Here is a 14456-nt window from a genome sequence, read left to right as displayed (position 1 = left end):
ATCAAATCTCAACAAAGTAAAAAAAAAATATCCTCCTTTACTTTACAGTGATCAACTACAACTTTTCAATTTACTTACTCACATATAATCATAAAAATAATTATATAGAACCACTAGAATGACAGATTTCATCTTTTACTATAAAAGATGATATAATAATTCCTGATACTAGATGTGATGGTAAAAGATGAAACAAGCTCTTAGATAATAAAGATTCAAATCTCACTATAACATATTACACCTAAGAAGTTTTAAAAATATATAAGATTAAACCGTCCATCAAAATCCATATGTGCTTCTCGATATATCTTGATGATCATTTAAAAACTTCCGTGAATCATGAAATTGTAAAAACTATATATCTGAATTATCAAATTAAAAAGGTGATGTAGTGAAGCACTGACTTGTATAATTGTATCCCTATGCCAAGAAAAAACAAAGAGTCTTGGCAATGTTTGAACCTCCTGCTCAAATCTTCAACAAGCATTTTGCAACAATGACAACATCAACAACTTCACTTACACATCTAACAGCTTCCACAATCATTGAGTCAGCAAGTTCAAAACAATAACTTACACATCAAACAGCTTCCATAGTGCTAGAAACATAACAACAATAACTTACAAAGAATATCTATCGTGTTAGGAAAAAAAACAACTTATTTCCATGTGCACAGGAAAAAATACAGTTTAAATGCCTTAATGAAACCAAGTATGCCTTCATATTCCTGATAAACAAGACCAAACTAAATGATATTACAGAACTTTATGGGCTCTTCTGTTATCTATTACCTATTTCTTTGAACTGTAATACACCCTAACAAGTTTCCTCGAGATAAAACCTAATGATTCCGAAGGGTTTGATGTCACAAATTTTCTTAGATATATTTTTATTGACAAAGCAATGACAATCAAGTACTGATATTGCAAGCAACTAGTAATTCTGCATTTGTTAATGCTTTTAGATGCAAAATCTCCAAAATCAACATTAGTTCTAGAAAAGAAATTGATGTAGCAATTACAACCTAGAAATATGTAAGTTAAAATTAAACTAAGCAGGAAAAAACAAGCACAATTAACAAAACATAATGTTGATAAAAAAATATGAACATATTGAAAATTGATGAATTTCCCACTTGATTGCCAACAACTCATAGTACAGTTAATTTAGGAGAAACAGTTATGCATCGGAAGGTTTTGCATCTAGACAAATAGCTATGGCAAATAAGGTAAAAGACAAAAAATGATGGAATGAAAATCAAACCATAGTACAAAAACAAGTAAACATATCATGCCATTGATGTGGCTCAATTTCATCAAAATATCAAAAATTTATGAAGCAATTCTAACATGGCCGTGCGTCTATTCATAAACTCCACCTGACTTGGGAGACAGTGGGAGAGGATGATCATCCCCATCATTTAAATTTCACATCTTTGTAGCAAATTTCTAAACAGCATTATCAGATGAGAATGTAGCATCTTGAGAAAAACAAGTCACAAGGATTCTTCTAATTTTACCAACAGTCACAAGGATTCTTCTAATCACAAAAAAAATTATAACAAAACTACAATGCTAGCAACTAAAAGGAACAATAAATTTAAATGGCTAATACTGAAAATTGCTTAAGAAAGTTTGACAAAAATAATTATAAACCATGATGAGGCATTTTAATTTGTATAGCAAGTTGAATCTAACATACAACTTCCAAAAAGCTTAAAAATTGATAAGAGTAATGAAAACAAAGTGAGCATGAAGCTACACAATCTCTACATAACAAAGTTCAGCATAGTGCTTACTATCACACCTAACGATCTCTAGGACACAGACTTCAGTCACATAAAAGTGAAGAAAACTGATAGCAAGGAATAATTGATCTGAAAAATAGCTTTTAATTCTATGTTATTCTCAACCAAAAATATTATATTCTCTTTTATTCTCAACCCGTAGAAGATCAATTAAAAGTTACAACAAAATCATGATAAGATTTTGCTTGTTCATCTATCTGTTGGTGGCAACCAACCAGCATAATCAATTGAAAAATTCAAAATTTGTCCTGATAGAATAAACCTGGATTTGAAATGTGTTTTCAACTCGTAGTCTCTGCGGCTTCTGCTTGAGATTTCGCCTCAATTAGCTTTTTATTCCTCTCGATCGCCTCCGCAACTTCCTTGGGCATGTACTTTTCATCGTGCTTCGCCAGCACTTCAACAGCCCTGAAGTAGCAGTCTTGAGCCCTTGCCGCCTCCGACACCACTGATCCACGCGTGGCCGGCCCATCAGATTCATCGGAAGGTCTCAAGAAGCCCTCGACGACCGCGGAGTGGCCCTCCCGGAAGAGGTCGGGGACGGTTCCCTCGAAGCGGACGAGGATTTCCGTGACGAGATCTGTGATGACGAACTCCATCTCGGGAGAGGTGGAGGTGGGCTCGACGATGCTGCCCTCGAGGACGAGGCCGCCGAGGCGGAAGCGGTTCTTGGTGGGGTTAGCGGCGAACTGCTCCATGGCTTGGGTAGGGGTGATGTAGAACACGAGCTGGTCTTGGAAGGTGCTAAGGACGATGACGATGAACCCGGCGAGGCAGCTGAACGTGAGGCCGTAGTTCAAGAGGCGGCGGTTCTGGAGCTGCCGCGCGCGGGCACCGATATCGACGGTGCGGGGGCGGGAGGAGGGGTGCCGGCGGGAGGCGGTGGAGAGGTGCCGCAGGAAGAGGGCGGCCGGGGAAGAAGGAAACTCAGGGGAAGATGAGCGGCACAGGTGGATGAGGAGGCGAGGTGGGTCGAGAGGAGGAAAGGAGGCGAGGCGGAGGCGGCGGAACGACGAAGGAGGGTCGAGAGGCGGGAGGAGAAAACCCTAGACGAAGCCATGGATCCGATATGGAAAGTGCAAGGCCTGCAAGGCGCAAAGGAAAACATGCCCTCTAACTCGATATTAGTAAAATATGGAAAACATGGTAAAATGGCCAACTGAAATAAGGATTAATAAAATTTTAATTATTTTTAAAAAAAATCAATTAATTTGATCGGATTAAAAATTCAATTTAATTATTTTAAAATTTTAATTATTTTTTAAAAAAATCAATTAATTTGATTAAATCAAATTTTTTATTCAATTAAATTAAATTAATTTAAAAAATAATTTATAAATTTTTAGATGAGTAAACTTATAAATCTTTAATTAATTAGTAAATTTTTTATAATATTTAAAAAAATTAATTATTTTGATAATTTAATTAAAAATTAAATTATTCCATATTTTATTGATTCGATTTGTTTGATTTTTATTTAAAAATTCAGTTAATTTGAATAGTTTAAAAAAATCAATTTGATTCAATTTAATTTTAATCAAATATTCAATTCTATTTAAAAGTTTAAAATCTCTTTTATTTTTTTTAAAAACACTCAATGAGGCCTTAAATTTATGAAATTCCAATTTCTATCCTTACAAAAATATATTGAACTAAATTGTCACTCCAAAGAATTATATTTAAGTAAAATATAATAAAAAATTATTTATAACTTGTTTACATAACAATAATTGCACTCCAATAAAGTGTTATATTTTATTTTTTTAAAAATGTGATATGTTTATTTCAGTTTTCTTTTATAAAATATAGTTGAATACCGTGGCGACCCTAAAAAATAATAATGTATAACTGATAGAATTATCTGATAAAATTATGTGCAAAACAAATAGAATTATTATTTGTCCCAAAAAAAGGAAATATTTGTCATGTCTTATCAATTGAAAAAAATATATAACCCTATACTATTCATTTTCTGCATAAGATGAAATCCGTCATCTCAGCAGGCCAGCAGCCCCATGATCATCTGTGAAGAGGTAAATCAAAAAATTACAGTTGATCATGACGGAAAAGAATATTGCTCGACTTCGTTGAGATTCAAACCTTTACCCTCTTCTGCAAATCAACTTCATTGTAACCAACTCAGTTATGCTCCGAAGACAACCCTATACTATTCCTCAGATGTACCCCACGTACCCATAACTGTGTACTGTTTCATAATGATTTTTTAATAAAATAAATTATAAATTGCTTCATCCCATTATATTTGAAAGGGATGTAACTAAATTGATTACAATCAAACAAAATTACTAAAATAAATAAAAATGAATCTCAATAAAATAATAATAATATCCTCCTCCATCAGGATCAATTATAACTTCTCAATTTATCTCTTTACATATAATCGTAAAATCAACTGTATGAGATAACTTTTTACTAGAACGACAATTGTGATAGCTTTAACAACACTACCAACACTTGCGATAAGATTCAAGCACTATGAACATAAATTGTGCCTTGTGAAGATAAACTTTAAAGCCAGCCAAAAAATACAACTAAACAAGGTGAACATAGTTGTTCTAAGCTCTTTGACAGCTACAGTTTGCCAGGTTTGCATGTCTTAAAACTGTAGGCAACTAGCAAATGTAAAACATACATAGGCAGCAAATACTGACGATAATATTAAGTACATTGCAATGGGTGATCCAACTTCATGAAGCATAGACAGTGCGAAGAGGGAGGCATTCCTTCTCACAGCTATTTGCTGGATGAGGAGGGTTTCTCACTTCCACATCCTTTCCTGTTGCACATGTTGCGGAATGGGTAGTTGAGATTGTTGCATTTGTCACAAGTCCAGCTGCCTTCAGGAGCGTCAACTTTGTCCTTCCCGCTGGTTCGGTTACCCACCTACGATTAATCCGAATCAATGTTAACGTAAATGGATGGTCGCGACAGAAACCAAAATTAGTAAGAGATTCATAGTTTATGTAGAAGCAAATGATAAATGACAAGACAACAGGAGACTTACAAGTAAACCAAACTGATTAGAGTCGGTTATCTTTTTGTAATCATAAGTTAATATTTTATTTTCTCTCCATCTACCTAATACACTTACAACTCATTTAGTCAATTATTATAATAGATTCCATCATGTTTATATTATCTTCTAATACATCAATGTTTTTTTTTCTTTTCATTTTCCAGTCTATTAGAATTCCAGCTAAATCAATGTGTTTTCTCTCGTTTTACCATCTTTCACCTAATTGTCCTTAAATATTAAAGTTTTTTTTTTATCTTTCTAATAATTTCACCATTTCAACATTCTTGCTATATTTACTATCAATCCGTGACATCTAACATCCAAGACTTCAAAACTTCCTTTCCATTTTGACCATAATAATATTTTCATCAAATCCTTTTTTTATTGAATAATATATACAAATATGAGAAACTTCAGCTTATATGGTAATTTAGACCAAACTACCATGCAAATATGTTGAGCACCATACATTATATCATTATGCCTTGGTGAAAGTGAAGAATAACAAGGGTAAAATAACTTACAGAGGCAGGTCTAGGAGCTCCACATTTCTTCATGTTACAAGTTGTTCGGAAGGCAAAGTTAACATTCTCACATTTGGGACACACCCAATCACCCTCAAATAACCCATCAGGACCTACACACGATTTAATTAAAATAATAAGATACAAGATCATATAAAGTATAAATCTTTTTTTCTCTCCAGTTATCAAATAGACAAATGGAACCAGAAAAATCATTCAAAGCACTCATCAGATAACTAACACAAAGCAAAGGAACAGATCACATAGAATTCCGTTAAAAAAACACCATGCACAAGAAGTAACAGAAGTTGCGCCATTGAAGCAACAACCAGATTTATGTCCAAATTTTATATGCAGCAATGAACAGCTATATAAATTACTGTTAACAAGATAAAGAATTTAACAAATAAAGTACTGTAGTTAAAGATTTTGGTTTGTGCTAATATTTAAAGTAATTTAAAGGTTGAAATAAAAACATTTCTGATTTGTCCTTCTCCAACTGCTTCTCTGTAATATCCTGCCTCAGTGGCATATTCTAACAAGTTTAGTAGATGCGCTTCTTTGTCAAATTATGTAAGACTCATAAAAGCACATCAGTAAAAATATTGTCAACTCATCACTACTAGCCATCCGGTACTAGTTGGTAACTTTGAAACTAATGTGTTGGCGCATGACATTCAAATACTAAACAAGAAAATTGCCCCGTGCTAAATATTTAAGAACAAAAACTGAAATCACCTCCACGGCGTTTACGAGAAGCGCTATTATCCAACAGCTCTCCGGATGTTGAATCTGGGACCTACACAAAACAATTTTAATTAAACAACATCATAGGCTTTATGGGGATATGGAATTAGCAAGTGGAAGAAATTAAAGCGTACAGGCATTGGGGAACCTCGATAACCATAACCATATCTGTCAATAATGGGACCGCCATATCTATCCATAATGGGACCACCATATCTATCCATGATAGGTCCAGGCCCATAACCATAACCTACAGTACACAAATGCAAAAAGAAAAAAAAACAAAATAAAGCAATTTTAGACATGTGTTAACATATTATATCCACTATGAGCAAGCAAAGAAGTGGGCAACAATATTATGGCAACCGGCATTAAGAAATTTTTTAAACAAATACAGTAAGTAAAAAAATCATTGGTGCACACAAAATAGAGGATCATCAAACCAATGCACAGGCATGAAGAAAAAAGGCAAGCAAGAACCTCTTAGTGGTCCTGATGGACCATATGGAGACATAAGACTGTATGGGCCAGGAGCACCTGAGGGTGGCCCATAATCATAGCGCATCCCATGAAAAGGAGGAAGGGGGGAACCATATCCACCTGACACGCCAAGTGGCATAGGGGGTGGAACTCCCATACCTCCATAATAACTGGGCAATGGACGATCAAAACTGCCAAGATAAGGTACTGGTCCAGTTCTCTGCAGTACAAAATAATTGAGTTATACTAACCAGGCCAACTTGAACATATCATGAATAAAATTGAATGTGTGAATAAAACCCTCTGATCCAAGCTGAGGATATTCCAGCAAGGAACGCTGGTCAAAGCATATACGCTGATAGAATTAAAAGACAATAGAAATTTACACATGAAGCAAAGTCAATTTGTTGGTTGTTAACCTCAACTTGTGCAAGAAAAAAACTGATTAAAACCAAATAACCGTGTATCTCGATGCATTGTGTAACTACTCATCCTAAATAATAGGGAACAGATGTCTTAAATTTTCAAGTGAGATGCTTCTGCTACTCTGCTAAACTAAGAATGATGTCTCACACTAACATATTTAACGGACCATTATATATTAGGACCAAGAGTGTGGAATGATGAGAAACTCCATTAAACTAATAATGCAGTGAAAATAACCAAAACCATAAAAAATAAAAACTCACAGGACCAGGACTGGCTGATGGACGCGCAGCGCCACAACTTCCACGATTACATGCTGTTCTAAAACTGAAATTCACATTTCCACATTGAGGACAGGTCCAATCTCCATCACGCCTAAAACCTTAAAACATCCATCCACAAAAGAAAATGTTAGCATCAGTACAGATAAACTTTTTTGAATGATTTGACTGAGAGAATACAATGGAACAACAACAAACAATGAAATGGAAACACAACAACAATCAAGAAATTACAATTCATGAACTGATGAAAATATGCAATGAATAATTTAATCTGCAACTAGATCTATCGGAACACACATGTAAGTTAACATCAACATGATGATACAATCTCACTATTACCAAATTTCAAATTTACTTATTTTGCACCTCTGGGAACTCATCCAAATTTGATCTCTACACACACCAGAATTCGTAACTCAGTATCAAACACGTCCAGTAAGGAAACATCTTAGAAAAATAGTCAACCGACATCAGTCCCAATTTTGCCACTAACCAAGAGTAGTATCCAAATGTTTATTTACAGAATATGACAACTACCTACAGACTAACCATAGTGAATATGCTCATCAGGTTCTTCAACTATATAACAAAATGTGAAGATAAGATGAAGTAATCATTCCTTAAATGCGAGTACGCTGATCCAAAACAAAAACAACCAAATCAAGTGAACATGAACTCTACAGACTACCAACCACAGGTACAAAGAGGCATACAGCAAATGCAAGGAGGAAAACCAGATCAAGTAAAAGGAGACTGCGACGACTGTCTTAACAGAAACCCTACCCTCACTGCGCGACCTTTTGGACCCTAAGCCACGATCATCCACCTAAACAAACAAACACGAGAAGAACCAAACGTTACGACAACAGGTAAATCCCTGAACCAGAGATATGAATACAGCGGACTGAAGAAGTGAACCAAAACCCTAATTCTCGGCAGGCCGCCAAATCAAGAACTCCTAGTGCCGTTGGCACCAGGAGAACCGAGAGAAGACGTCAGGAGAGGGAAGAACGAGGAAGAGAACGAGGGAGATCAGATCACCTTAGCGGAGGCCATCAGGTAAAAGGGGATCGCGGATGGCGTACTGCGTTGAGGGAGGAGAAGGCCCCTTCGAGCTGACCGCTAGGTTTAGGGCAGCAAATCGAGATGCGGCGACGAGAGGGTTCTCGAGTGGGCTGGATCTCCTGTTTTTTATAGGCGCTCGACGAGCTTCTGGGCTGGATCCAAGGCTGGCCAGATCGTTTGTTCGAATAAATCGATTCTAAACCGATCAAATTTAAAATTTTAATTTAATTATTTCAAAATTTTAATTATTTTTTAAAAAATTAATTAATTTAATTAGATTCCAATTTTAAAATTTTCTTATTTGATTAAATCAAATTAATCAAAATAAAAAATTTATAAAAAATTTAAAAATTGATAAATTTTTTATAATATTTAAAAAGTTTAATTTTTATTTAAAATTAAATTAATCAATTTTATCCGTAGTTAAATTTTTATTTAAAAATTAGTTCGATTCAATTTTGATTAATTCGATTCAATTTGATTTGATTTTAATCCTAATACTCAGCTCTATTTATCACACGAAATTGAAAAAATTTAAATTATACCTTCAATTTTAGCTTTTTTTCAACAAATACCCTGGACTTTCAAATATTCAAAATTTGCTTATTAATATATAAGCTCATAATTTTCTTAAATGACTTTCAATTTTTTATCATTAAGAGATAACTATTGGCTACTAACGAAAAAATTTTTATCAACAATTTATATAAAAGATTAATCACGTTTATTTTGTGAAAGAAAGATGAACGATCTTCACAGCGATGGAAAGATCAGTGTTATGGGTGGTTAGGAGGGTAGACCGACAGGGGGCAGCTCGACTTTCAACCTGAGTCCCTCGTCGGTCCAGACCTACCAACTCCAAGGCTAGTCCGAGTCAACCCTCGACTCGCGATCCCTCCCCCGATAGCTGAATCCTCCTTCGAGTCGAATCCCACGTCCGATCCGAGTCAACCGAATACGATTCCCCACGAAGCCGACTCCTCACGAAGTCGACTCCTCGATACCCCATGCACACCTCCGAGCCGAATCCTCCAGTCGGCTCGGCTATCTCACCCTCAGCCGGATTCAGTTAAGGTCCATACAAAATGATCATCACGGTGCCCGACTACGCCGATTCCCATCATTTCTTCTGACAACTCCCTACTCTGTAATTATGATCGTCGTCCTGACACCCACGTGCGACGTGACCCTACAAACGTATGTCAGCAATGGGATTTGTAATCTGATCATTCCATATCTTTTCTGACAAGGTAATAACTAATGATAGGGCGCGTTCCTTAATTAAGACATGACATCACATTCTTTCCCTATATATATGCGACCACTCCATTCCTTACACAGGTACGCGCACACGCGATTACACTCGGACTCTTTCATTCTCCTCTATTCCCTCTCTTTGTTTCTCCTCACTTGCTGACTTGAGCGTCGGAGTGGTCGCGCCAGGGCACCACTGGCCTTCCCTCTTACGCTTACTTTGACGGTAGGACTCGGCGATTCAGCACCCTCCAATCCGGTTCCTTTCCGGTGAAACAATCTGGTTGGTGACATGTCGGTGGTTCTCAACCGGAACAATCAATTCCATCCAATCCCTTGGATAGGAAGTCGCTGAAGCCCAAAAATGACCTAGGATGTTCACGGAGCAGCTCTTTCACCATCTCGAGAGATCCTGCGACTAACAGCAAAGGTAAGACCGCAGATGGAAAATTAACATCAAACTTGGCACAATGGAAAATCGAGATAAAATTAGGCATGGTGATGATGCCAATTCACGAGAACTAACCTTCTTTGCCGTACACCGTTCATAATCTGGAGCAATTCCTTGTCCTCGTCAACATTCAAATTGCGTTGCAGAATCATCGCGTACCAAACGAAATCTCCGATCCAAAGCAGAAAAAGGAAGAGACAAAGAGTGCAAAAAGAGGGGAAGTATCAACTCGCTGTTGATTCACCGGAGATTCCGCTTCGAATCGCTTCCGCTTGCTCCCACGACGCCCATATCAGCTCTTTGCCTTGCATTCCGCCCCGACGGAGAAGGCTCTCCCTCGGATCGCGTGAATCTTCAACACAAAGCGTAACGAGCGCGAAATTGATAACCAGAGCATAGACTTCGAAGGGAAAAAACCAGATCTAACACGACAAAGCGAGAGATAGGGGAGAAAAACAACCGAAAATGGAAAAGAGACTTCGCCCTCCAGCCGCTTCTCCATGCTCCTCATCGTCCCTCTGAGGAACTCGAAATCAAGAGCAGAGAGTTGGATCCTTCCCTTGCTCAAAAGCCCCATCGCTTCTCGCCGGACCTCCCGTTTGTATCTCGTCGTTTGATTTTGACATACATATAATTATAAGTCCAACCTCGTGCTAAGTACAACTAGATTATTCCTTCACTAAAATCTAATATTTTAATCGATTAAAAATTAATAAAAATTAAAAATGCTAAAATTTTAATTTATATGATAAAAAGGACATCTCTTTTAAATTTTATCAAAAATATTCATCTCTTATTTTCAAACTCCAAATACTCTTCAATAAAAAATGAAATTCGTCATCCCAACAGTCTCACACAGTTGGACCCATGACCATATGTGAAAAGATAAATCGGGAAGCTATAGTTGGTCATTACAAAGAGGGCATGCAGCGGAAGATTCATCGTCGTTGTAAGCGTTGTCCTCAAAATCTGACGATCTTGCAGAGGAGGAGAGGTCTAGCTTTCCGTAGGAGTTAGGGTGACGATGCAGTAATCTCTACACTAACGGGGAGCAAGGAGATCTGTCAGAATCCCTAACTCTATAAGAGTCAAACCCTAAACCCTTTTTTACAAAAAAAAAAAGATGGAATTCGCCACCTTAGCGGGGTCAAACCCTAAACACAAACCCTATATATGGCGGACCCACATCCGTTATCAACTCATCATTAATAACGGTGCGGGTTAATAGATTCTACACATATAAACCTCCACATCCAATAACTCCTCCAAATTAATTAGATCACTAGAAGTCGAGATTCGACCCTTGTTCACTTCGATAAATACCCCGTACTAACCAAATCAATCGTGCTCCGGGAGCAAAATACTCCTTTATTAACAAGATGTACCTATGTCGCCCTACTTCAAGCACTTCTAGATATCGATAGATAAGCATTAACAACTATGGTGAACTCTGCTCCTTGATCTATCTCCTCCGAGGGCCGAGGCCCGAGCACTCTAAACACTCTGGACTCTCCCCTTTGAGTTCAATAGGACAACAATTACTGCTCACATGGTTATTAATCACGAGCAGACGTGATTTATAATCATCATTTCTAAAGTCAACGATCAGTAATGATCAAACAGTGATAATGTTGTCATGTTCATCGATCTAACAAATGCTTGTGACTGTAAAATGAAACCTACAAAACATCCTGTCTACCTATTTATTTCTCACTCGTGCATATCTTCATTCTAATCACAATATTAAATCATTATGCAAAACTCAATATAGCTAAGGAAAACTGAAATACACAAGTCGAAGAGAGCAGAATCGAAGGAAGAAGAAACTCACTATGTATTTGATAGACTAAGACTTGAGGACTGTTATACGTTCATTATCTAACAGCCAATCTATAAAGTTTAATCTATATGCCCAAAAAAACCTGCTGAGAAGTTGCTGAATGCTTCTGCTGGCAGCAGTTGGATTCTTCCTCTGTGATGCAGCAGTGCAGGCTTGAGGGAGGAGGTGATTCAAGGTAAAATTCTCTCTGGAGAATTGAGCAGTAGGAGCTGAAGGTAGCAGGGGTCACATTCAACTCAAAGCCTAGGCCGAACAAGAAATCGACTTCCAAGTAGTTCATCTCGATCAAGCTGATTCCACCAAGCTTGGCAAAGTAAGCATTGTTGTAGTGTCTGAAAATATTATACAAGCATAATCAATCACTTGATAACTATGATCATTAGATGTGACATTCTAACAATAATCACAGAAGATCTTTCAAGAATATGATCATCAGGTGGACTTAATTTAAAGATGTTGACTTGGAAATGACCAATTGTGATGCATTTGCAGGTAAACAGTAGCATCAAACCTACTACTTGAACACTTGCTCTTGTTTGTTGTACTAACAGATTGTGACTTTGTTTTACTTCTCAAAATTCCATCAACTATTATATTTGAGCTTCTTAAACATCAATGGAGGTCCTAAATCTAACAAAGTAAATGATTTTGATGGTAAACTGATAAAGAGGAACAGAATTTAGGAGCAACAACTCGAGATCAGCCTAATCTTTCACCAACTCATGGCATAGTTGCAATTAGATGGATGCAAGATTTTCTCTAAAGGCATCTCCACCATGTTCTTGGTTGGCAAGAAGGTTGGCCAAAAGAATCTCCACACATGGTTGAATGAATCTCTTTCACACAACTCTTTATTTCTTTCCTTAAAAGAATGCTCGGTTTATCTCTTTCTCTCTATGGAAAAGAGAAGGAAACAAAACCCAATGATTTCCAAAAAATTGAGTCGGCGCCAGCTCCTCCCCACCCCAATTCTCAAAGGCTTCTAATTGAGATCGTGAATAAAAACTCTGAGAAGAATGGAACTACAAATTAAGAGAAGAATTTAAATAGAGTTCAGATTCAAAATCAGTTCTCTGTTGCCATGTAAATCTTAGATCTTTTAGGAAAGAATGAAGCTTGTAATTTGTGAATTTATAATCTAACATGAGAAATATCAAGAAGAGAAGGATTTGCCTCTTCTACAAGAAGAGCAGCGTGATTGCCTTCGATTCAACCTCATAACAACTAGAAAAAAATAATTTGTGTTTTTTTGCTGATTCCAGGAAACATAGTTCGATAGCAAGTAGCCAATAAGAAATTTGGTAAGCAATAGAATTAAGGCGCCTTACATGTCTTCGGTGAACTTGACAGCTGCGAGGACGGCGGCGATGAGGAAGCGGTGGAGGTTTAGGGAGTGGAGGGCGACTGCAGGATGGCGGTGGAGGAAGCGGAGGAGGTAGATGTAGGCGACGACGTAGCAGGAGGGGCTACAGTTGGCGTACCGGAAGATGCGCTCCAGGTAGCCGCGCGCCGAGATGTCCGGCTTCCGCACGCTGTGGAAGGCCGCCGTCCGATCCGGCGGGGGGCGGAGGCCGACGGCCACGGCCGCATCATTGCGCTCCACCACCCGCTCCAGGAGGGAAGAGAGGACCAAGACCATACCAGGGACCGCCGGAGCGTCCTCCTCCACCTCCTCTTCCTCCATCGATTGGCAGCGCAGCTTCTCCTCTCCTTTCTTCTTCTGCGTCTTCGAGAGAAGGAAGAAAGCCCCCAAAAATATCTATTTATCAATCTCTTAATTTTGATATTTCCCCCTTTTCTTTTTTATTTTAGCTTCATTTTTCAAAAAATTAAAATAAAAAATCTATTCCATTTTTTTATCTAAAAATATTTTATAGAAGAATGCTATGTTGCGCGACGAGGAATCCGCGATCCGTGGGCGACATCCACTGCCGCCGTCGTCATCGCGCGATCGACGCGCCACTCGCCGACGCTCCGTCCGGCGTCGGATTCCGATCGGATAGTGGTCGAAATCCGACAGAATTCGACAAAACAGGGTCGGCAATGCGCACGCGTCGTTTCCGACCGCGATTTGGTCGGAAACGGTGTGCGCCACTATCGACGGCAATCGAGTCGGATTCCGACCGAATCGCGGTCGGAGATCGACTCGAGGAAGTCGGTCCTTCCTCGGCTCGGTCTCCGACCACGATTCGATCGAAATCCGGCCCGATCATCGTCGACAGTGGCGCACAATGGGGAGGGCGGCATTTTCCGGACAAATTACATCGAATTTCGATACTATTCAATCGGAATTCGACACCGACGAGTGGCGCGTCAATCGCGGCTGAGGCGGCCGACGGTGGTCGGACGACGTAGCGAGGGCAACGGCAACGACGATGGGTCAGGGAGTCATGCACGGATCGCATACGAGTTTGTCGCGCAGCATAGCAAACCCGTGGTCAAATTTACTTCAATAATATTATAATAATATTATAAATATTTCAAGTCGAATTTTAAATAAAGTTATTATCAAAATTTTAAATATTATAATAATTTAAATAA

The 14456-nt window shown here is 38.1% G+C and overlaps 3 protein-coding genes across 3 annotated transcripts; all 3 read right to left on the bottom strand.

Annotated features, from left to right (window-relative positions):
- Nucleotides 1–1853: 1853 nt before the first annotated feature.
- LOC141828999 (cytochrome c-type biogenesis protein CcmE homolog, mitochondrial-like) lies at nt 1854–2870 on the bottom strand. Its single transcript, XM_074716402.1, is given in 2 exon segments — nt 1854–2799; nt 2802–2870. Coding segments are annotated over 2 exon segments (777 nt in total). The 5' UTR covers nt 2868–2870; the 3' UTR covers nt 1854–2088.
- A 1444-nt stretch (nt 2871–4314) lies between these two features.
- On the bottom strand, nt 4315–8459 carry LOC141829442 (ranBP2-type zinc finger protein At1g67325-like). Its single transcript, XM_074716903.1, has 8 exons — nt 8347–8459; nt 8089–8131; nt 7285–7403; nt 6596–6815; nt 6250–6365; nt 6107–6167; nt 5369–5481; nt 4315–4711 (listed from the first exon to the last, which is right to left on the bottom strand). The coding sequence occupies exons 1-8, from the start codon at nt 8359–8361 to the stop codon at nt 4562–4564; spliced, it is 837 nt and encodes a 278-aa protein (XP_074573004.1). The 5' UTR covers nt 8362–8459; the 3' UTR covers nt 4315–4561.
- Nucleotides 8460–11816: 3357 nt separating this feature from the next.
- LOC141829000 (cyclin-P4-1-like) lies at nt 11817–13631 on the bottom strand. Its single transcript, XM_074716404.1, has 2 exons — nt 13244–13631; nt 11817–12247 (listed from the first exon to the last, which is right to left on the bottom strand). The coding sequence occupies exons 1-2, from the start codon at nt 13597–13599 to the stop codon at nt 11980–11982; spliced, it is 624 nt and encodes a 207-aa protein (XP_074572505.1). The 5' UTR covers nt 13600–13631; the 3' UTR covers nt 11817–11979.
- Between the last annotated feature and the right edge of the window lie 825 nt (nt 13632–14456).

This window comes from Curcuma longa, chromosome 5, assembly GCF_044706935.1.
Source record: "Curcuma longa cultivar G26 ecotype Majalengka, Jawa Barat chromosome 5, ITB_CL_G26_1.1, whole genome shotgun sequence".
Lineage (NCBI taxonomy): Eukaryota > Viridiplantae > Streptophyta > Magnoliopsida > Zingiberales > Zingiberaceae > Curcuma > Curcuma longa.
Note: the sequence above shows the minus strand (reverse complement) of the source record. Positions and strands in the feature narration are given on the sequence as shown.